Source organism: Centruroides vittatus, unplaced genomic scaffold, assembly GCF_030686945.1.
Source record: "Centruroides vittatus isolate TY-2023 unplaced genomic scaffold, ASM3068694v2 contig_361, whole genome shotgun sequence".
Classification (NCBI taxonomy): Eukaryota; Metazoa; Arthropoda; class Arachnida; order Scorpiones; family Buthidae; genus Centruroides; species Centruroides vittatus.
In genome coordinates this window covers 2,378,496-2,403,275 of record NW_027122185.1, presented here as the reverse complement: position 1 = coordinate 2,403,275, position 24,780 = coordinate 2,378,496, and the positions used below count along the sequence as shown (strand labels likewise).

Sequence of the window (24,780 nt, the reverse complement as noted above, 5' to 3'; positions counted from 1 at the left end):
ACTTAAAAAATTGCTTCTATCTGAATAGATGACAGAAAGTTATGTAACTATCTGCTGATATTACAAATAATCTAAAATAGCTATAAATATATTGGTTTAAATTATGTTCTGCTATATCAAACTGTCTTACAATGACTCATGAAACTAAATTTCACCAGCAATAGCTACTGACATTATTGTTAGTAAAACAATGAAATAGTGAAACCAGAGATTTAGTTACAGTTAAACCAAAAGAGCTATTCAAATATTGATGAAATTTATTTGATTTTTAATTATCATTTTTATGCAAAATGTTTCATTGAAATAAAAAGTTTTAATATTTGTTTCAGGTTTTTATTGTTTTATTGTTAATGTGAGGGGGAAATCAATTGTTATAGACATTTCCTATTGCAACTGAAATAAATAAATAAATTTATACCTGTTTTGTTTCTTCATTAACTTCTTTGGCATGTTCACCATCATATTCGTCATCATGATGATCTGTTACTTCAGAATGAGGTTGATTTTCTTTGCTTCCATCATCATTCCTTTCTTCTATATTATCATCTTTTGCAACAATATTTTCTTCTGGAAGAGCTTTTCCTTTTCCACTGTTATCATCCTTTAATTCATCATCTTCATTTTCATTGTCACTTCCCCAAATCTGTTGAAATATTCAGTAAAAGTACACAATTATTATTGTAATAAAAACTTTTACACATTTAATATAGTATTTTATACTTAATTTTAATAAATAAAATTATTACAATTGAAGCAATACATATGACTTTTATAAATGAAATAGTAATCAATATTTGAAAAACATATAGATAGAGTAACATTTTATAGTCAATAATTATGCATTAATCACTGTATCAACCTACATTACATTTCAAGCTATTTGAAATGTAAATTATAAATCTGATAAAAAAAATTTTATTCCCTAGATATTTATTATTCTATAACTTTATGTAAAATAAGATGATATATTAAAACAATTGACTAACATGGTATTTTCTCAACAGAGAGAATTTTTCTTAAACACAATGAAAGAAAATTCAAGATTATGTCAAAATTTCTCACATCTTACTTTTTTACTTTCAATTAGAATTTTACTTAAGATATAAACTATTTTTTGTATAAATGATGATTAATTTACATTGACTTTAAATACAGTGGAACATCGGTAAGTGGAATGGCCGGAAAGTGGAACGATTTTCAGTCGGACTGTGTCGTGCTGAATCGAATGTTTTTGATACTAAATTTACTTCTAAAGTATAATTTTCATGTTTTTTATATTCTTTAATATATTTATTTTGTTTGTACAAAATGCAGAAATAATTTTTAACGATACGATAGCCTCGATGATTATTATAAAAATTTTCGTTAGGCTTAAAATCGACGAAAATTCAACACGAAGCGACACGCAACGGAGAAAAATTTGAACATCGAACAGGTTAATGTATTTTTTCGTACAAAGTCGGAAACTGGAACAAATCATTAACTGGAAGGACCCCAGTCCCCAATTGTGACTGGGGTCCCCAACATCATTCTCACTCTCATTCACAAACGGACTTTATTTAAAAAATAGCCCTCGTATACTTATAATGACAAATAATGTTAAAACAATGCCCCACAAAACTGATAATATGACACTACAATAAAATTTAATAAACTACTTCTGCTTTTTCAAATATCAAGAGCTTCTTTAGTAAATGAAATACTACATTGAAAATTATTTTGAAGACATCTGCATTTTAAGCAAATTTAACTCTTTATATCAAAGTGAAACTAAAAGTATTTTATTGGGCTGCAATTTTCAAAAATTGTAGACCCTTAAATTTCCACTGACATCCATCTGTCAGTCTGTCCTTTCTTAATCTTGAGAACAGAGTTAGATACATAAAAGTTAAACCTTATATAGAAATCTTAGGGGGCAGGAGGCTCGATACATACAATTATATACAAAATTCCGGTTTGGACTGGAAATCGCATTATTTCAATTCAAAAATTTTCTCCCGAATGAAGATAGATAGATGACTGGCATGACTTCATTGCTAACAAGAGAAGTATGATGTTCAGGGGCAAAACACTACTAAAATTCAGAGCATTGTGATGAAAAATTGCAACCAGGCATTGTGACAATGTCATAATAAATAAATCGTTTTATTTCTTATTAATTTTTATAAAGGTTAAAACAAAACAATTTTGAATTTATTAAGTTGCCTGAATTAAAGCTAGTGGAATTTAGTGAACATTTGTTCTAAAAAATAATTTTTGATGACATCAGCATAAAAATTAAGAATAAAAAGCATGCATGCATATAATGACAATTTCAATGTACTATTTAGATCCTTCACATAGCAAAGGAATAAATAAAAAGTTTCATGCAAAAATAAGACAAATAAAACAAATTTATTTTCTATATTAATTTGTATGTGATTAAATGTCATTTCTGTGTGAAATTTTTTTAATTTATAAATAATTTCACAATTTTTGCAGCCATGAAATATTTAGTTAGTTCATATGAACTATGAACAAGTTTCACAACTGCTGATTAATTCTTTTATCCTTAAATTGTTCCTATGATCAACTTTTAACAATTTAAAATTTCTACCTAATGATATGGTCAAAAACACTACTATATCATTTTATAATTTAGGATTTTTATAACACAATAAAAAAAATTATCATCTAAATTTTTTATTGAAGTTATTCAAAATGTTAGAGTCTATCTTTGAATTACATTAGGAGATAGAAAAGAACAGAAGTATAAAATACAATTTTATTAATATGTTATAAATATTTGATATAATTTTATTATTCAAAATATGGCATTTTTTTCTAAACTGATATCAAATGTTGGCAATCTTGTTATGAAAAGAACTGCAATAATAATTTTAAATAAATTCTGATACTGTATTTTATTATACAGATCCATAATAAAACAGAACTAAACCAAAATTTTTTATTATTAGAAATAAATAAACAGATTATATATATTGCATGCTTATCAAAAATTTCATTTAACACCTCACTATAACTGGATGTAGTAATAATATATTATATACCCAAACTTCAGCAAATATCTGTTAGTTTGTATAGAGAGCAAATGATTTCAGTGGTCTAAGTCACCATCATTAGGTTATCATCAGGAGAGCACTGTTAGAAATCCAGCATACAGAAGTTCTATGGCCACAACTGACCGATCAGTAAGCGACATCTAATATGTTGGCATTTCCAATGCACATGATGTTCCAAATTTTGAAAGAAAGAAAACATTCAATCTGAAAAATTGTTCAGAAAGCAAATATAACCCGATGATGGTGGGTTAGACAACAAAAAACATTTGCTCTCTATACAAACTAATACATATTTGCTGGAGTTTAAATATGTAATATATAATTTCAAAAATATTAAAAAAATTAAAATCTGTTTACTGACTTATAATGAGAAAAAGAATGATGTTTAGTCTTATTTATTTCCTTACTAATTTCATAAAATGTAATATAAATTGCAATTCCATATTTTTAATGACACACTGTCAGAATATCAATTTTATGTTAAGTTACTGTAGTATAGATGATGTAATAAAGCTACTATTTTAGAAAAACATAAACATTTTAAAAATTTGATTTGCAATATTGGCACTAAAAATATGATTAATGAAATAAGGTCGCTAAAATATCATATATATTTTTTATAAATTTACCTCATTGTCCAATTTTTCAATGTTTTCCTCTTCGTTAATATCACCCATTTTCTTTTCTAAGTTATCGTCATCATCATTGTCGTCTTCACTATTATTAGAAGTATTTTCAGTTTTACTTGGATCATGGAGTTTACCTTCAAAATCCTCTGACATTTCTATACCATGTTCCTCCTCCTAACAATAAGTTTTAAAAACTGATTTAAATGCTTATCATTTAAAGATAAATTGTAATAAGCCTATTTATATAATTTAATTTCAAGTATATTTGCAAAATAAGATAAATTTAAATACTTTTTGTTAAACTAAAAATATTCAATTTTAAAAAATGAAGAACTTAGATTATGTTTCTCTTGCAAAAAACTTTAATGTATCACTTTAATTTAAGAAACATTTATAAAATTGATGAACTTCCAAAATAAAATAAATCTGTAATCATAGCAGCTTTTCATTGTAATTTCCATGAATTTTTCATGTCATCAAAAAATTAACAGTGCCCTAACAATGTTAGATTCAAACTTGTTCTGTACTTGTGACAAAATTATAAACTTAATAGTGTTTCATAACATAGCAATGATACACAATTCTTTGTACAGTTGATGACAAAAGTATCTCAAATCACCTCAACAAACAAAAATCACTATCTCATGCCAATTGTTGTAAAGATGTCATGCAGTCAAATTTGATGTAATGCATAATCAAGACTACACTCAAACCTGTTTTTGTGCGGTCTATTTTTGTGCGATTTTTTATTTGTGCGATTTTTTGTGTGCAGTATATGAATTTCAATCAAATTGGTATACTGCACAAAACACATTGCATGTATAAAAAATCGCACAAAAAAGACCGCACAAAAACAGGTTTGAGTGTATATAAATATGCTTCAAGTAACTTTAGACCCAATCTACCAATTGTTCATGATCTGGTCATGATCTGCTCACAATCTGGTCAAATATTTATCAATTTACACTGTAAGTAATGCTCAAGTCTTTGTTGGGAACACTGGACATAATTGATAAATATTTCACAGACTGTAAACAGCTTGATAGTGAGGACTGGCCTTAATGGCAAGTGTCAATAGTGAGAGAGTTGACCACCCATGAGACAAAGATAACAAAACACCACCATTAGGACAATCAACAGAAAATAAACCTATCTAACTCTAACTAGAAATGTGCAAACAGATGGATAGAAACCTGAAACATTAATTTCTGTTTAATCTCAATTAAATTTACATATTAGGGAGCATGTGTTCATCTGCAATAGCACACATTATCAAAAATACGTAGTACATAAGTCTGTAAAATAGGAATTATTTTTTAATGGATGTCCACTGAGCCAAAAAATCCATTTGAATAGTGAGCACTCATTTTCCAATAAAACTTGTTTCCAACTCTCCTTTAATTCAATAAAGTTAGATGCCTCAGAAAATTCCTACACATTACACTTAAATGAAAACTTTGCACATCTACTGCATCAATTAATCAATTATTTTAGATAAGAGTATAACATTAATACAGAGCAGCAATTTTTAGGAAAATTCCATGTTAAGGCCAAACAATCTGTTGGATTATATTGGCAATAATATGACTACTATAGTAGTCTATTATAGTCTGATTAAAGCCAAACAATCTGCATATTTTATCAAAAAATTGGGAAAATGGATGTTTATATTTGTATAATTTCATGTTTTCTAAGTGATCCATGAGTGCTGTGAATCCCGATAATTTTCTTATAGAAAGGAAATTAGCCCTAATTTCAAATGAATGCAAACTTTCAAAACATTCTTTTCACATACAGTGAAAATTTCTAGGTTTGAACATTTGATTACTTAATATTAAGCTTTATTAACAATTAAAAAGATACTGACTTCACATTCAGGTTGATCCAATTCATCTTGTTTCTTTTCTCCAGGTTTGTGAGCATCTTCGAGTTGATCTTCACTTTCCAAATTTTCACTCACATCTTTCATTCCTTCACCATCTCCAAAACCACCATCTTCTATTTCCTTAAATTTATCACCTTTTTTTTGAACATTTTCTTCTAATAATTCAGGTGGTAAACAAAATCCCTGGATAAAACAATATATTTTGATTAATTTTAATTTAACTGTCATTATAATTTATATAATAATAATAATAATAATAATAATAATAATAATAATAATACCTGTTTAGCCAAGTCATTAAATATTCCAAGCAAAACATATAAAAGTTTGCATAAAACAGAATGAGATGATGTTTGTTCCACAATGAAAAACTGTGCCAAATTAACATACTGATCCAGAAATGGAAGAAATGCAAATATAACTTTATTGGCTTCTTCGATGTTTACTTCGGAAGAGTCAATCAATTTTAAATGTTTTCCAATTTTTCTAGATAATTTTTTAATTTTTAAAAAATTTAAAATGTTCATAATATCTTTTATTTCCTTTATAACACCATTGGTCAAAACTTTTTCATCTTTTTTGCTATCTTCATCGGTTTTTGAATGATACTGAAATATATTTTGCACGGCAAGCAAAATGTGGTGATTAATTTGTTTTACTGAACTAATTAATTCATCTATTGCTGAAACATTGCCATTGCAAAAATTTGAACATTTCTGCCTGAATTGAAAAATACATTTCTCATAATCTAATTCTAACCTTTTGATTTCATCCAAAATAAAATTTAAACTGGAACTAAAATTGTTTATTTTATCATCAGCCTCAATGTATTTTTTTAAGAGTTTAAAGTTTAAAGAGAGTTCTATAAAGACTTTAAATGCATTAGAAATAAACTCATAATCTTTAAATGTATACAGAGAATTAAGTGATTTATTTGGAAACTGGTTAATAAGATTCTGGATTGTTTTCAAACTTTCATTAGCTTTATCATATATTTGAGTCCAAATATCATCATTTTTATTTGCTAATATCAATGATGGAAGACTATCAGAATTGGAAAGAATATAAGAGTTTTCCACTTTATCGGGACAACATTCTAAAATAATTATAAACTGTCGAAGACTCGTCGTCGTTCGATAAGCAAGATTTTTCATATTTATCTAAAAAGAAACAAAAATATCATTTAATTAGTTTTAAATAATTAAAGCACATTCATATTATTTAAAAATAATCTGATAATTTCATTTATGAACAATAAAAGTAATAGCGTATGTTTCTAAATCAGATAGATACCAAAGAAAATTTTTGCTAGGTTTACTGCAAGATCTGCAACATTATGACTGAAATCACTGTGATATTGTATATGTAACTGTTAATGATTCAATGATCATTATCACTGTGATAATAAATGAGATAACTGCAACAATATTCTGGAAATTGTATGTAAAAATCTTGTAATAATAGATTTTAATCTATAAAATACACTTTATAGTCTTTCAAAAATATGAAATGTAATTTTGGTGATTTTGGCTTGATATGAAATGAAATTTTCATACCATGGAAAACAAATACACAAATATTTACTATGTGTAATTATAATATACATATGCATGTATGCATATTACAAAGTAAAAAAAAAAAAATTCAGATTAAAATTGTTAATATATATATATTACCATCCATTTTTCTAAAATATCTTGGGAAGGAAATAACATTTCATGTACATCTTGAAAATTTTCAGCTTGATTCTTGAGATTATTTAATAAATTTCTAAAAATAAAAAAAAAAGTGTTAAAATTAAAAATTTCTAAAGTTGAAAGAAATTATGCAAAATAAATTTTACCTTATATTAAGAAAAGATTCAACATTTTCTTTAATTTGTTGTTGCTGATTACAGATAAGATATATCAAATGTCCTATAAATCCTTTGCATCTTTCAATATTATCTGGACTCAAATCCTATTAGAAAAAATTTCATTAAATCTCTTTTTAAATAAATTAGAAAGATAAATTAAATATTACTATATTTTTCTAAGATTGTTTCATAATATTAAGTTTTTACAAAATTATTATCTTTTTAAATGAAGTACTGTAATATAACTACAAATGTCATCTTACATAAGGCTTGGTCTCCACTTGCAATTTCTAGTTGTGCAATTTTTCAGTTGCAGAAATAAAACTCGTTGTTTCCAATACGAGTGCATACACTTGCAACTAAACAATTGCAACTGGTCCTATTTTTGCTGCAATGCGACTGTCGCTCTACCCAATGAATCACATAGACAGGCATAGACATTTTTGAAGCAGTCTACAGTCTTGATCTGGTCTGTTTAAAACACTGCTAATACTTGTTTAAAATGTCTGAGAATGAATCTACTGGAGGGGATGATGGACGAGTATTAGCAGTAATTGATACTAAGTTACGTATTAAAGAAATTGAAAACAGACCAGTTCTTTTTTAATAAACAATTAAAGAAATATAGTGACTGTAATTTACAAGTAGTTAGAGTGAACACACAAGTAGTTTCAATGACATCCATTGGAAAACTGTTCTAATTCAATGATTTATCTATCGCAGAGTGCACTTTGTAGATTTTCTGCGGCAGCAATTCATTGGTTGCTGTGACTAGAAATTGCAAATGGAGGCCTAGCCTAAGGGTATCACACCAAGTGACCAATCTAATGCATTTTAAAAATTCTTTAAATTGTATACAGTAGAGGAAGAAAATTTTTTAAATGTGTTAGATTGGTCACTCAGTGTGATAAATCCTTACATAAGATAACCTTCATAGTTGTATAAATCAAATACTATAGTATAACAAATATTAAAACAAAAACCATATAAAGACTTTGGTTAATTCAACCAAATATTGTCATGTTTATCTCAATACTCGAATTGTATGGACTGGAACAATTTCATTGGTCAAATAGACACCAATTGAAAATGTAATATCTTATAAAATTTAGGATATCATATTTTTTCTAATGTTAACTCTAAGAAACTATACCATTCACAGCCGAATATCAAACGGTAATCTGCCAACGATTCAAATTTTGCAAAAAATAGACCGATTATTTAAACTCGGCACCCTTGAACATAACTTAAATCATATTTTGTGCAGGCTGGTAACTGTACAATGCAATTTTCCTATTTGAACACCACCATACCAGTGGGCCCGATAGGAAGAAAGCTGTTGCAGATGGAGGTTGAAGTTAATTTGACCAAAAGTAGTAGTCGTCCTCCTCCTGGTAGAGAAGATGGTCAACGACTACTACTTAGTACTGATCTATTAATATTTGAAAAGTGTGATCCCCGTCGAATAGGTTGTGATAACCCTACACATGTTCAAAGTTGCTAACCTTAATGTCCAAAAGACTTGATATAAGATTTGTTTAAATAAAAAAAATCAATGTAAAAATGTGAGAATAATAGCTTTATCTGATCCTTTAAAGGCAAAACCAGGTTGAAAAAGTAAAGCTTAGCAAAAACATCTGAGTAAAGAAAACTTTTGGCATAAGTATACTGGAAGTAGATTTGACAGTAAGACTCAACATGTGAATAAAGTGTATATTATACAGACTACAACTACAGGAAATTTTGAATGAAGCAATTTTGCCATGATAATAAATGGGAAAAATAAACATTGGCACAGAAAAAGACTTTAAGCTCTAATTTGTGCCTTAATATCATTGCACGTACTGTACAGTACATTAATTTGGCTGAACATTAGAATATCTTAAACAGTATCAGTGAAAGAAATTTGGTGCAACGAGTTTGAGTTACTAAGGGGAAATGAAATCAGGGGAGGGGGTGGGATGTCCGGATGGCATGTCCTCGTAAATATTGCATTTATAGAAAAATGATTAGAATTGGTTTGGTTTATTTGGTTATGGCAACGTGACATGTGAGTAATCTGCCAAGGAGGATGCATCCCGGAAAAACTTTTATGTAAAGCTGGCCTCAATTTAAGTGTTACTAATGCAAAGAAAACTCAGAAAACTCTACATGACCAATCTGTTGACCATGTGCAAATGCACGACTGACTACCAATGTTAAATGGATTCATCCACTTGGTTACTGGAAGGTACTTATTGGGCTGCAATTTGAACTATAAATTTTCACTGTCTGTCTTGTTCTTCTTTAATCTTGATAATAGTGCTAGATAGATAAAAGTTGAGACTAGATATGGAAAGTTTAGAGGCAGGAAGCCCTAATTAACTATATATTATGAATTTCTGGTTAGACTGGATGTCATGTGACTTTAATTCAAAACTTTCCCCAGAACAGAGTTATGAAGTTGATCGGAAAACATTTGAACAGAAACAGTACTAATTTGCATATATTTTAAATTAACTAAATTGAAAATATAATTAAAAATTGCAGCCTGGCATTATGACAATGTCACAATAAATAATTGCTTGCAAATAAACAATATTTTAATATTGTTCCGTAATGTTTTATTGAACTATGTAACTTATTTAATAGAAAATTATGATTTTCTTATTGAAAAATAATACATATCGAATCAAACATGTTTATGTAAACCTTTCTAATTGACTTCATTTATTTACAACCCATAATTTTATCATAAAAGTTAAATAAAAAATATAATAAATATTTGATCATAATTTCATAATAATCAAATTAATTTTGTTTCCATAAAAATAAATTTTTGAGATACAAATTTAAATCAAAATATAAAACTAACTAAAACTTTTTCATTTTGAAAATTTTGTTACATCATCACAATTAATTAATTAATACTGAAAAGTATTTATACTACTCAGAAAATTTCTAGTAAACATTTAAAGTAATGAAATTTATAACTGCTTTATTTCTGTAGATAATTTTTTTTTTTAAATTACTCAAAAATTTAAAAATGAAAATGATAGTGATAAGATGGAATTTACTGCATCTTACTTTGTTTGGTGATTCCAATGCTGTTGATAAGGAGAAAAATTTAAAAATTGATCTATAAAAGTATTTGTGGATTCTTTTTGAATTATGTTTCCAAATCTTGTCTCCTTTCCTATAAACATAAAAATTAAAAAAAATATATCAACATAGAATAATTATCAATCAAATTCATTTAAAAATAAACTATTTATTACTACTATATTTACACTACCTTTCATAAACCTTTGAATTTAATGCTGTTTCAATATCAAAAAATGAAAGTGATAACAAATTTTTTATATTAATTTCCTTCCAGTATACTGTTCCTAATTTGAATGACAATCCTGAAAATGGATTATTTTATTAATTTACATAATTTTAGTCAATTTTAATGCTTACTTAATTTTAAAAAAATAAACTTTTTCATCTTCTACACAGATTACTCTCCACAAACAGTATATACTTTACTAGCTGAATAATAAAGTATATTTACAATTAATTAAGTCATCAATTTTTTTCATAATATTTATACTTATTTTTTCAAATATACTGAGTCATTTTCTAGTTTAATGATTATTGATTTACTAAACACATATTTCTTGTTGAAAAACTTTGTTGTTGTGTGTGAGACTGTTTGTTTATTTAATTTCATATATTATAAATAATACACAACTTTTAGGCACAATATATTATACAAAATAAATACAACAAATTTAGTTTGAAATTATAATGTTCTAATACACAGATATCAAACCTTTTTGAATTGTGTACCATATAGTAAGCATAATTATCTTTAAAAATGTTTATTCATGCCGAAGTTGTATTTAGAATAAATGTAAATATGATTAAGTAAAGCATTATTATATAAACTGTAAATGAAAAACTGAAATGAAGATAAATTGAAATTTAACAGTAAAAAATAAACCAAAACACATACGTTGCATGTCAGATAATTTCTCCCAACTGATGGCAAACATGCCCAAACTGGCATGTTTGCCATCTCCGTTCTAATACGTACCAACTGATGTTAAAGCTTTAAATAAATCAGAAAGTCCTTTCTGTTTTTGAAGACGAATACTACGAACTTCTTTTTTTCTACGTTCTTCATCAGCATCCTAAAATATAAATCAAATTTGTAACTGACATTAAAAACAAGTTTTTATTAATAAAATTCTTTAGTTTAATATCTGGTGCAATGATGAAAAATATTTCATACAAGCTTGCAAATGTAGGTAGTATAGCAAAATATCAGTTTAACAAAATAGTGGGATCCCCAAAACATATTTGCATTCATAACTTTTTTATTTTTTCTTCTCTCCACTCTGTAGACATGAAAAAAGCCTTTTAAATTAATCATACCCATCATGGTTTTGACCAAAACAAGGTGAGCAGCTTATAAGCATGTGGCCTTAAATATAAGGATCAACTTATTCCTGAAAAATGAGCCAACTCAGACTTGGATCTGTTCTTTGAAAATGGCAGGCTTATCTTTAATATTTAATGAAAATAAACTTTTAATTACAAACATAGACTGGTTGTCTATGTTTGTAATTAAAAGTTTATTTTCATTACTGTCTTAAGCTAATAGCTGATGCATAAAATAGCAGCAACACATGATAACCACGTGTTCCTCTCTACAATAACTATAGTATGTTGTTAAAAGAAGTTTGTAATTTTCAATTGTATGATATGTGTAATCAAACTTTCTAATAAATTCATAAACTGGTCACAGTATTCCAATATGCTATCTAGTATATCTTTCTGTTTTACCAGAAAACGGCACATGCTTTGCATCGTGCCGATTACATTCAAAATACACCTTCGTCAGAAAAGTTCTAGGACAAAGCTTGTAAAAAATAGAAAATTGCAATTACCAAGTAATGATCCCAGCTCCTGCTAAAGTAGTCCCTTCGGCTATCTATACACAATTGCCTACATTTTTGGAAGTCTTAGTAGAGAAAGCAAGTAGAGAAAGCCTCAAGTGTGATGCTTGTTAGCTCATTTGTCACAGCCCATTGGATGAATGTCTGCGATATCTTGACAAAATGTCCCTTTCAGTTGCTTTTTCACTCACAGAAACAAGAAAAAATCACACTTTTCTTACAAAGGGTTGCAACCGAAAGGGACATTTCATCACGATATCATAGACATCTAACGAGCTGTGACAAACGAGCTAACAAGCATCACACTCGAAGCTTTCTCCGCTTGCTTCCAAGATCTCGAGAGATGTCGACAATTGCGTATAGATAGTCGAGGGGACTACTTTGACAGGAGCTAGGATCATTACTTGGTAATTGCAATTTTCTATCTTTTATGAGTTTTGTCCTGTGATAATTATGATTAAATTTCATATTACCAGATAAATGTCAAATCAGTACCCATTGACAGCAAAAGAAAACTAATTTATAAATTTCTGTAAAATGATTGAATTGGTATTAACATTGAAATTTGCACTAGAGTTATATACTCATTAAACTAGAATATTTTTAACATTAAAATAAATTTGTTATACCAGTATTCATTATAACAACATTTTACTGTACAGGGTTTATAACTCGAGAAATATTTTCATGTCACGAGAAATATGATACTTAATGACAAAAAATGTTTTCAATTATTACACAAAACTAAGGTATGTTAACCAATATTTAATGTTAATTGTTTATAACAGATAATTTATATGGTATAATTAGTAACATTTACTAATATAGAAATTTATTTTATTATATTGAATGGGTTTGACTAAATGATTTCAGTCCAGACTATGAGTAATTTCATTTTTTATGTGCTGTCTTCTATTATGTTAACTCAAGAATTTTTTCCTATTAGTATAAATTTAAATCTTAAAGTGTAATAAATTGTATGTAATAATATGTAAATAAGTATGAAAAAATAAATAAAACTGGATTTTATTGCTTATTAAGATAATTAAATATAATTTTAAAAACTTTTATGAATTAATATACTTTTTTGATATAAATGATAAATTTTCATCATCAACAATAACATAAAGAAAAAAAAAATGGGGGATTAAAATTAGATAGGTATATTATTCCCAAACATGATGAAATTATGTTTGGGAATAATATATCTATCTAAATTTAAGATGAAATTTATAATTAAAAATCTATATTATAATTCTTTTTATTTGTTTTCCTTTACAATATTAGAAGGACAATTCTGGAGGTGATGGCTCTGTATGGATAAATTGATTAGTTAAATAAACATTTTCTGGCTTTTTGAGAAGTTGAATATCCTTTTTATTAAACAGAAATGACCTTTCATTTAATAAAAGATAAGTTCTTGAGAAGCCAGAAAATATAAATGTTAGTTTAACAAATCAATATTAGAATTTTGTTAAATTGTACATTTTTCATTTTTAAAGTTTTAAGAAATTTTTTTTTTATATAATATATATATATAAAAATAATATAAAACAATAATATATATAAATAAAAATGGCATAGACTTTTTTTTTTACTAAATTCATTAAAATAAAAAAACAATTAGTACCTTTGATACATTCAATAACTGCAAGTCATGAGCAGATGTTATTATTTCTCCTGAAATTAAATAAATTAAAAATTCAAATTAGAATTAATGAAAAGTTTTAAGTTAATACACTTAAAATTTTATTAGTTTATGTGACTTATTTTAACAATATTTTATTACTAAAATGTATTATAATAAAAAAGAAGCATTTAGATACATAAAACTAACCTTCGTTAAATACATAATTGATATTTTACACACATTTAATAATTCATAAATTTTTAAAATTAGAAAAATTAAGATTTTTTTAAATATGCGATAGATATTATTATACACAATTACTACATGTTTGAATAATTTAATACAATTAATACGTTCTCACAAATGTATAATGAGATGCAAATTAGATATAAATGATCAGATCCAATGGTATCTTTATGATAAAAATTTTGAGAAATGTAAACTTGTATTATTTTTTATGTTTATGGATTATTATTATTATTTTCTAATATTTTTAATGATCTATTTTATTATTTTAAACTTCTGAGATATATTTTCCATTAACGTTATTTTAAAAATCAATTATATAAATAACATTCAAACATATCAATAGTTTTTTTCTTATTTCTTACATAATATGTACAAAGTAGAGCAAAAAATAAACTTTTAGTGTAGGTTTTATTCCATAACAAAGAGAAACTTTTATATCACACCACCTTCAAGGTAAGCTACTTCTGTGGTTACATACTTCTGCCAGCACCAATGCCATTTGTCAAAATAGTTCTAGAAACCATTTTTGTGAAATTTTTAAGGGCTCTCATTACTGTAATTTTATATTTCCATTACTGATTGAAAACTGCAATTCTTCAGCTCCCCTTTCATTTTAGGGAAAAGATAAGTCTATGGAGATATCACCAGGAGAGTTCGGAAGTATGATTTTTTGTTTTGAACATTTTCTGTCCTAATAAAAGAGCATTTTTCACATCTATTCTGGGTTTGACAAACCCAGAATGGAACCAAACATATCCAGATCATCTTAGATGATCTAGGATGGAACAGGCTAACAATTTTACTGCCTTGGTCAACCATCTGTTTCAGTAAGAAGGTTAGAGAAATACTGCTATGTCCTTCTTTGTTAGCTATTTGTTAACCAAAAATGACAAATGCATGGGAGCATTATCAAGGCGAAGGATCCAGTTCTCTTCTTTCCACAAACTGGGTTGATTTTGTGTATAATTTCACAAAAGTTGAGAATTTCAACATGCCTTCTCTTCTTCTGGTCTTTAGGAATAAAAATGATACTTTTTAAAATTTTATTCATAAATGTCACTTCTTAAGACTTTTGGACTATCTTGTATTTATAATCATGTACGATAATAGTGTTTTATATCAGTTTTATAAATTCTTTATATTAATTAACCAGTTAAATGTCTAAATTACTCTTTTCAATCATAATGTTTTTGTCTAATATAACATCTATATTTCAATATTTTAATATCACAAACTAAAGAATTGTGAACAACAGTATATTTTACCTGCAAAGTCTTCTAGAAAATTGACGTTCTCAAATATTTTTGATGCTTGATATATTTTTTTACAGAGATTTCTCATTTTTTTATAATAATTTTGACAAAATTCGATTTGAGATGAACTATTTCCAAGGTATTGCTAAAATTAAAATGAACAAAAAAAAAAAAAAAAAAAAAAAAGAAAAAAGTAAATATTATATTAATATATATATATAAGCAAAAATTTAGAAATATAGGTTAAATATAAACTATCGGAAAAGTTTTGGATTCTTGAGAAAGAATATAGTAATTGACAATATATAAAGAAAATCAGTAAATGAGAGTTACACACCTACAGTTTAATGATTTTTTTTACTTTAATTTATATTAAATCTTATTTGTAATAAAATATTATCATTTCTTTAATTGAATGACAAATAAAATATTAAAGAAAAATTTTTCTAAAATATATTTTCAAGTATTATCTTATAACTGTTTTAACTTAAAATAATCATATAAATGAACTGTAAAATTAATAAAGTAAATAAAAAGATGATGATAAAAGTTAATTAAGAAACTTACTTGTAGTGTTAAAGCAGATATAAAATCAGAGCAATTAAGCTCAGACCTTTCCATCTTTATCTCTTCTTCCAAATCAACATTTTTACATAATTCAAAATGCAGTTGTGCAGATTGATTTAAAACTTTCTGCAATAGAAATTATCCCACATATAATAAAAACAGATACAGGAAGTCCTCATTAGTTTGAAATTCCATTAGTTCGTAACTGTACTTTTGTCCTGGCTAAGGATATAGAGATTTACATGTTAAGGAATTTGATTAGTTTGGAATACAGCTACTTTGAAATTCAAAGTGAAAATTCTGTCCAAACTGTCATATGCATATGTTAACTCATTCATTTAGATTGAAGTGTCTCCATATACTATACGAGAACAATAGAACAAGAACAACTCTAATCTGGTCAATATGGTTTTGCTTTCAAAAGAAACATTTTCAAGTGTTACCTTACCCCTTTTTTCTCATATTTCATAAAATATGGTTGGGTTTCAGGATTGCGAGATTGGGTTACAAGTAGTAGCAGATTGAAATATTTGTAGGCTCTAGGCTACTACTTTCTGGGCAACTTTAAAAATAATTTTGACTGCATTTCGAGAAATTCTGCTTTACTTTTTATAAAATCTATCTAGTGACCTGTGAGGTTCTCACCGGACACATGCTGTTTACCTGCAGTTTATTATTATTAATTAACAAAAATAGTGTTCTGTATATGTAGCCATATTCCATTTGCTTAACAAATTACATCAGTTACTGGCATTTGGCATAATGTACAAAAATATGTAAATCTCGGATAATTTGAAGTCGCAAATATTTCATTCCCCGAATTTCAAACTAACAAGGATTTCCTATATATAGAAGTTAATTTTCTAAAAACTTACTTCATATTGTTTCATATGCTTATGAAGTGTCTGATGAGATTTTTCTATTTGTTGTTTCACTGCCCAAAAGTTAATATCACTCCATCTAATTATTTTTATAAACTCCTATATGTTTTAACAAAATAAAATATTTTACTGTTAAGATTATAACATAAATGAAAAGCTATATATATATATATATATTTTTTTTCATATGTGTATGTGTGTATATATATATATATATTATATATACATACACATATGAAAATAATAATGTATATTTTATAGAAGAATTATGTATTGATAATTATTAATACAAAATATTACATAAATGAAGAAAATATATGTAGGAAAAAGAACAATTCAATTCTTTAAAATTTAACTAAAATGAGTTCAATTCCAATATGAACACTTATACACTTTTTATTAATTCAAAGGTATGGAAACTTATTACATATCAAATTGTTTTTCTGTTATATAATATAGCAGTTATATTATATACACATATATACTGGGTGAGTCAAAAGTTCCTTGTATCCTTTTCATTCCAAAAGTAGTGAAGAGATATTAATTTTGTTTTACCTTCTGTCTATAAATTTTCGACTGATGGAGATTATTTTTTTTAATAAAATTGAAAACAAAGTCTGCTCAAAAGGGACCACCATTTATTTTTTCTGTGTTCCAGACAATACACATTCTTGGCGACTGACCTTCCTTTGTAGACTACTTGTCGGCAGAAGTTAAAAAAGTCCTTTTAAAAAACACAAAATTACAAGTAATTTCTAAAAAAGGAACTGGTGACATACAGACGTCTTGCTTGCATCTATCATACTTTCATTGGGGGTATTACTGCTTTTATCTACTAAAAACAGCTTTCTTCAAATCTACATTCCAGTGCTTGTTTTTAGTAGATAAAGGCAGTAATACCCCCAATGAAAGTATGATGGATGCAAGCAAGATGTCTGTATGTCACCAGTTCCTTTTTTAGATATTACTTGTAATTTTAATTGGATATATTTTGTGTTTTTTAAAAGGACTTTTTTAACTTCTGGCGACAAGTAGCCTACAAAGAAAGGTCAGTCGCCAAGAATGTGTATTGTCTGGAACACAGAAAAAATAAATGGTGGGCCCTTTTGGGCAGACTTTGTCTTCAATTTTATTAATCAAAATTACCTTTTGATTCCAACTCCTTAAAACTGAAGTTTAACATAAAATCAAGAAATGCTAAAGTGAAGCCTAAATTGTTTTTATAGATAGTCTAGATGAGACTATTAAACATGAATGTATAGACAAGATAAACAATCAACCAAGAAATGTTAAAATAAAATTTCACTGTATATTAAAATGATACTAATAAACTCAGCAAATTTTCTGCTTTTATTAGAGCTAAATTTATATACAAAATCAAAGTAGTGCAAATAAAAGTAGATAATTTACTGAATATATTGGTCCTAGAGCAAATGTTGTTAATTGAATATCAGTAAAAATTCTTCTAATTTAATGGAAAATTGGTAAAACAGTTTAGAAATGCCTAAAACAAAAATTCAAATGTTTGTCTATAAATCAATTTATAATTCTAAACATTTATATTTATATTTATTCTTATTATTCATATTCAAATATTGATGATTTTCATTGGAATTTGATCAAATACTAGAACTACTGTTTAAATTTTTTATCTATAAATTTCAAGTTTACCTTTCAGTGGTTTACAAGATTTTGGATCACATATACAAATATAGGAAAGAATAGCAGTGCCAAGAATAAACATTACATATCACTTGGAAAAAACAATTGGTCCTGTATTACCATTTGTCAAAAAGCAGGACAATTTCTTAAAAAGCACAGTATTTCCCACTCTTCTACTAAAAGATATGAAAAGTAGAACGTATATGAGGCCTGTACATTTAAAACTTAATTTTACCAAATTATCACCAAATGTCTTAAAATGTACAAAAACCTTTTATTCCCTTTAATGTTTGAAAGTCTACTTTTTTTTGTTTATCTTAAAACATTTCATTAAAAGAATTTTAAAAATGAAATAAAGTAATAAAAGTTTGAACAGTACAAATTTTTGAATTTTAAAACTTCATATCAGCAACTTGGAAGTTACATTTATTTAATGTTAAACACTAAATTAATTTTTTTTTTAAATTAAAATGTAATAAAAACATTATTATCCACGATATTACAATATTGTTTATATTTACCTTAATTTCTTTTTCAATAACTTTTCTATCTGTAGATATCTTCTCGTGAACAGAAATCACAAACTGATGGTAATAATAATAGATATTGGACAAAATATTGCATAAATCATCTAAAAAAAAAATAATTATAATTTTCTTTATTTACTTAAAAGAAATTCTTGCAAGTCAAAAGTTATAAACAACTAAAATATAAAACTGTTAATTATTGAAATAACATTTCTATTAAAAATTCAAATGTTTGTCTATAAATCAATTTATAATTCTAAACATTTATATTTATATTTATTCATATTCAAATATTACTATTTGAAAGTGAGTCCTTCAAAAGTTGAAAACATTATTTTTGAAATAAAACCAACTGTTTACTTTAATAACTAGGATTAACTATCTGATATTATCTATACTAATAAAGAGGAAATGTTTGTAAGTTTGTATGTAACAGGTAATCTCCAAACTACTCGTCCGATTTCAAAAATTCTTTCACCAATATTTAGAATGGACCTTCGGGGTGGACATAGGCTGTACATTATTCCGTTAAACATTCGTATAAATTATATAAATTAAAAGATATCATCTAGAATTAAGGCTTTTATGTCCAACAGATGGCACTAACTCCGACGACCTAAGTTTGCTTTACTGTGAGGATGAACTAAAGCAGATCATCTATCTACCTATATAAATACAAATGTAATGTTCATTTGTTCCTACCGATTCCTTTGAAATTTTGATACAACGTTGCATTCGAATACGCACGTGTTTTTATATAATATAGGTGTTGAAATTCTCCCCACTGGGGGAGATGGATGGAATTAAGGCTTACCGTGAAGAACTCGGTTTCTATTGAACTATTTTAGATGCAGTTTTTTGCGTTTTTGATTGCGTTTTAATAGGGTATGTCAAGATAATGTATACTAAGAAGGGATTTTTTGAAATTCCCCTTCACGGGGGAAGTGTTATACATTTATATTAGTTACACTTTGAGCCACAACAACGCGTGGCTGGGTCTGCTAGTATTATATAAAGGATATTCATGTTGAAAAATTTTCTTGCTTTTAGAAATGAATTATACAAAATATGTGAATCCTGAACACACAAATCGACCAGATAATTTCAGGAAAGTAATAATGATATCTAGTGACAATAATAAAAATGAGGGCAACTGAAGGACATAACAGAAAACAGTGAATTTAACTTGGCTGTAATACAGCAATAAAGTTGTTGAATAATCTGTGTGCAGATAGTCATAAACACTCATTATTGATCTTTTTAACTTTACTTATTTCTATTTAACATGGGGTATTTAAATCTAAAGTTTGATACTTAAAGTCTATTTATCTTAACTTGGCACCAACTGTAAACAAACTAAGACACACCTCCTTAGTTTATTGATTTAAACCCACATCCATCAATTAGTTGCATCTCATTCGTCCACAGAAAATAGTTCTTCCTTATTTATAAAATCATTAATGAAATACTAGTCATTTAGCAATGATTATAAATGTAATTATTTCATATTTGTTAAATTGTTATTTTAATGAATATTTGCACATTCCGAACCACTAAAAATAAACTTTTCCAAAAAGGGAAAACGAATAGTTCTTGTTCATATAGGCAGCAATACAGGTTTTCTTAATGGTGGTCTATATGAATTTGAATCAAAGTCAACAAAAGATTACTATGAAGAAATGGATGGCAATAATTTCAAAAAATGGTTTGAAAAAAATATTATCAAAATTAGAAAGTAATGCTGTTGCTGTCATGGACAATGCTCCATATCACTCAGCTAAAATTGAGAACGTTCCTAATTGTAGTCGGAAAAAAGCTGACATAATTTCTCGGTTGGAAAAAAATAGGGTTTGTCATAACGACAAAATGTTAAAAATAAAACTTTTGGATATTGTTAAAAAAGTTAAACATAAATACATTATTGACGAAATGGCCAAAGAAATAGGTGTTGAGTGTTAAGTTTACCTCCGTATCATTGTACTTTAAATCCTATTGAATTGAAAGGTTACATTATACGTCACAATACAACATTCAAACTGTCGGATGTGCGAATTTTAATGAATAAAGCTATCGAACAAATAACTGAAGAAAGATGGACAAAATGTATTGAACGTACAGAAAAAGAAGAACAACGAATGTGGGAACTTGATGAGATTTCGGAAACTGCCATAGTAAAACTGATTATTCGGTTGAACACAAGTAGTGACGAAAGTGATATAAATGATTACTTTGAGCAACTATCTTCTGATACAGATAATTACAGTGTAAACTTACCTTATTAATCATTTAAAAAAATTTTTAATTATATAAATATCACATAGATAAATTCATACATTACAGTAACGTTTTCCTTTAGAGGTTTGAGTATGATTTTTAAGGATTGCCGGATAATTTGTTTTGTTTTATATCTATTTAATAAAATAGTTGTGTAGATAAAAATTCTGAAGTATGTTCAACTATACAATTATATTTATGTTTTGTGTAAGTCTTAATAATAATTTTTGACAAACTATATTTAAATGATGGAAGTAATTTAAACAGCTACGTAAAAATGTTAAAGTAGGCTATAATAAGTTTTCTAAGTATTATCTCGGTAATTTTTAAATTGTTGTCACCAATCTGGCCTACTTTAACAAGAGCAGAGAAAAGGGCTTAACTGGTCAACACGTGTCTAGCCACTTCCGATTGGGATCTGACCAATGAAAATCTCTGGCAGATTAATATGACAAAATCTTTGTTTACAATAGGTGCCAAGTTACGATAAATAGACTATAGTAGTATAAAAACAAATCTAAAACTTTTCAGCACTGTCAACCACAAATATCACAATTTCCTCATTACTGTCTTTTAGAAATTATTTTGTACCATTTTTCTAAGCTTAGAGTGACTAGCAGTTTAATTTTATTTGTGAAATTCAATAATTAGTAAACATTGCTCCAAGGAAGCATTCAGTTAAACCAATAGTTTTTACCATAGAACCTGCACTAATGAAAATGAAGTCAAGAGAAGTGATGTTTTTGTCACTTTTATGAAAGCTGCACATCATAAATACAACTATAATATCACAAGAAATTGCACATTGAATAATTAATTAATAAAATTGTATTATTATTTTATAAAATTTATTAGAAAAAAAATACCATGCGAATGAGATGGCAAATAATGTTTAACGTGTTCCATAAATGTATATAACAAATCTATCCGTGCTTGAAACTCGCCTACTGTTGAATGTTCCACAAATTGCTGCAGAGTACCAATAAAATTATCTCTTGTCTCAACTGACCATTTTTCTCCATTTAAATTCTGTGTGGAAAATAGAAAATAATAGAATATGAAGAAAATTAGACAAACTTTTAATTTTCTTAAACTTTATGTTCTAATTTAAATATTTTATCAAAAAATGTGTATAGTTGTAACAATTACCAAAAATTCGTTGCAAGAATATTATTTTGATTTTGTAGCAAATTAAACAATATGAAATATAATCTGGAATTCTAAAATTTTAATTCTTTTCATGTCATATTACAATGAAAAGAAAATTTTTCAGTCTATAAAAGATAATTAGAATTTTAGTTAAACCCACAAAGAAATGGCTTTTATATTTTGGAAGCTGAGTTTTATTTAGTATTGATATGTTTTCAGATTTCTCCATTTTGAAATACACCAAACTCCTGATTATCCACGTGCAAATTATACATGCATCGTCAAAATATTATAATTACTGTAAAATGACAAATCGTTGTAAACAACATTCGATTTTTCGCTTCTTTCCTCAACTGTCAATTCTAAGGGATGAAATTGACAGGACAGAAAGTGAGATGAGTCATTAGCCTTGCAATATTATTTTGCAAGGCAAAGTTGGTGCTGTAAACAGCAAATTTGAAAAAATATCCTCTAGTCTTAAAAGCAAAATACATTAATTTGGAAAAATATAATAATTATCCAAAGACACGTAAAATATAAATTTCTACATGATATTTTTAAAAATAAAAGAAATTACATTTCACGTTTATTGACTAAATATACATTTCAGCTTATGAAACTTTGGACTGACAGTTGCATTGCATTGTAATGGAGTTGAACTGTATGTATCAGGGGTGGACAAGCAAGAGTTCAGTGGGAGCCGAAATGTAGGTTTTGCAAAATGCATGGGAGCCGAAATGTAGGTTTTGCAAAATGCATGGGAGCCGCAGTTCTGTACTGTCGTGGCAGATAGTATGGTAAGGCGTGCGATTTTATTATATAATATAAAACAAATATTGAATTTTTTAAATAAACGTATTTTCACAAAATTATAAAAATAAAAATAAAAACCAGAAATTAACACTTTCAGCAAGAGCCGCACGTAACTAAAAAAAGATGCATGCGGCTCTCGGAGCCACATTTGCCCATGTCTGGTATATATACTGAAGTTCATTTAATACAGGTGTTGCCAATCTTTTTCTTCCACTGACCCCATATAAGAAATATTCTTTTCAATTGACCACCTTAAAATTTATATTATGCAAAATCATGGGAAATAAATCAGGTAAATTATTAAATCATTTAATGAATTTTCCACATCACTATTGTTATTAGTTGAAAATTATCTGAATGTAGTGATATCGGACCTCCTTGTCCTCCCTCACTTGCGGTTTTGTCGGAACGGGTGCAACCACCTACATGCGGTAATAAAGGGTTGTAAAAAGGAATAATAAATATAGACAAAGAACCATAAAAAGAAGGGAGAAAAAGGCAGGAAGAGGAATGGAGAGAGAAGTTCGGGACACGGGAGAGAGAGGAAGGGCAAAGTGGTGGTCCCTGAGTGTAGAATAAAGTTTTTTGTGTAGAAGTATTTGACTGTTTTAGTTTTGTGTGACGAACTGACGGGGCAGAATCTACTGATTCAGATCGGGTTCCCTACACTGAAATTTTTGAAAACTACAAAAAGTATCTGATTTTTCCATTGACTGCAGCGGATCTATGTTGACCCTGTTGGGAATCCCTGATTTAATATCTCTAAACAGTTTTTTTTTAGAGTTAAGAGGGCTATGTTGGATCATCCATGTTTTCTATGCATATCCATGCACTAATTAGCACAGATAATTGAAAGTTTGGTGTATATTTAAAATAAATTTTACATCAGAATAAAAAGAAAATAATTTAAATATAATTTAACAATAATGTTTAATTATTGTTAAATTTATTCATCCAACGGAAAATCAAAAATATTTTTAAAAATTCGTCACCGGAGGGATGTCTCGGCCTAATCTACATTAAACAGTGCTAATTCTCAGTGGATAAAAGGAGCCAGAACCCCGGAAGGACAGGATAACTTTAAAATTGGTATGGTAGATCTTACATCTTTTTTAAGATTTTTTAATTTTATTGGTTTTTCTGTTTTTTTTAAAGGAACTTTTTAAAGAGTAGGCAGTTGTGTAGCCTATAAAGGAAGGTCCAGCTGTCTATAGTTTTGTTCCAGAACATCAGAGAAAATGGTGATCGTCTAAATTTTGGAGCAACTTTGTCTTCTATTTGTAAAAAATAAAATAATGTTTAATGTTAATATTAAAAAAAAATTATTTAAAAATATTCAATGAAGATGATGAATCTGTATGCATAATTGAAAATCATGAGAAAGAATTCATTTAATAACTCAGTTATATTGCATGATTG

General features: G+C 27.2%; 1 protein-coding gene across 1 annotated transcript in view; it reads right to left on the bottom strand.

The window, feature by feature from the left end:
* The window catches only part of LOC136975022 (midasin), a 234,672-nt gene that overhangs the window by 9,879 nt on the left and 200,013 nt on the right, over nucleotides 1-24,780 (bottom strand). The window contains exons 70-84 of the mRNA XM_067270012.1: nucleotides 22,266-22,428; nucleotides 19,120-19,229; nucleotides 16,931-17,035; nucleotides 16,056-16,181; nucleotides 15,501-15,633; nucleotides 13,987-14,036; nucleotides 11,492-11,588; nucleotides 10,706-10,817; nucleotides 10,498-10,606; nucleotides 7,420-7,535; nucleotides 7,253-7,346; nucleotides 5,858-6,736; nucleotides 5,559-5,759; nucleotides 3,692-3,865; nucleotides 419-643 (exon numbers count right to left, since the gene is read on the bottom strand). Coding sequence (XP_067126113.1) covers nucleotides 419-643; nucleotides 3,692-3,865; nucleotides 5,559-5,759; nucleotides 5,858-6,736; nucleotides 7,253-7,346; nucleotides 7,420-7,535; nucleotides 10,498-10,606; nucleotides 10,706-10,817; nucleotides 11,492-11,588; nucleotides 13,987-14,036; nucleotides 15,501-15,633; nucleotides 16,056-16,181; nucleotides 16,931-17,035; nucleotides 19,120-19,229; nucleotides 22,266-22,428 — 2,694 coding nt within the window. The remainder of the gene's footprint in view (nucleotides 1-418; nucleotides 644-3,691; nucleotides 3,866-5,558; nucleotides 5,760-5,857; nucleotides 6,737-7,252; nucleotides 7,347-7,419; nucleotides 7,536-10,497; nucleotides 10,607-10,705; nucleotides 10,818-11,491; nucleotides 11,589-13,986; nucleotides 14,037-15,500; nucleotides 15,634-16,055; nucleotides 16,182-16,930; nucleotides 17,036-19,119; nucleotides 19,230-22,265; nucleotides 22,429-24,780) is intronic.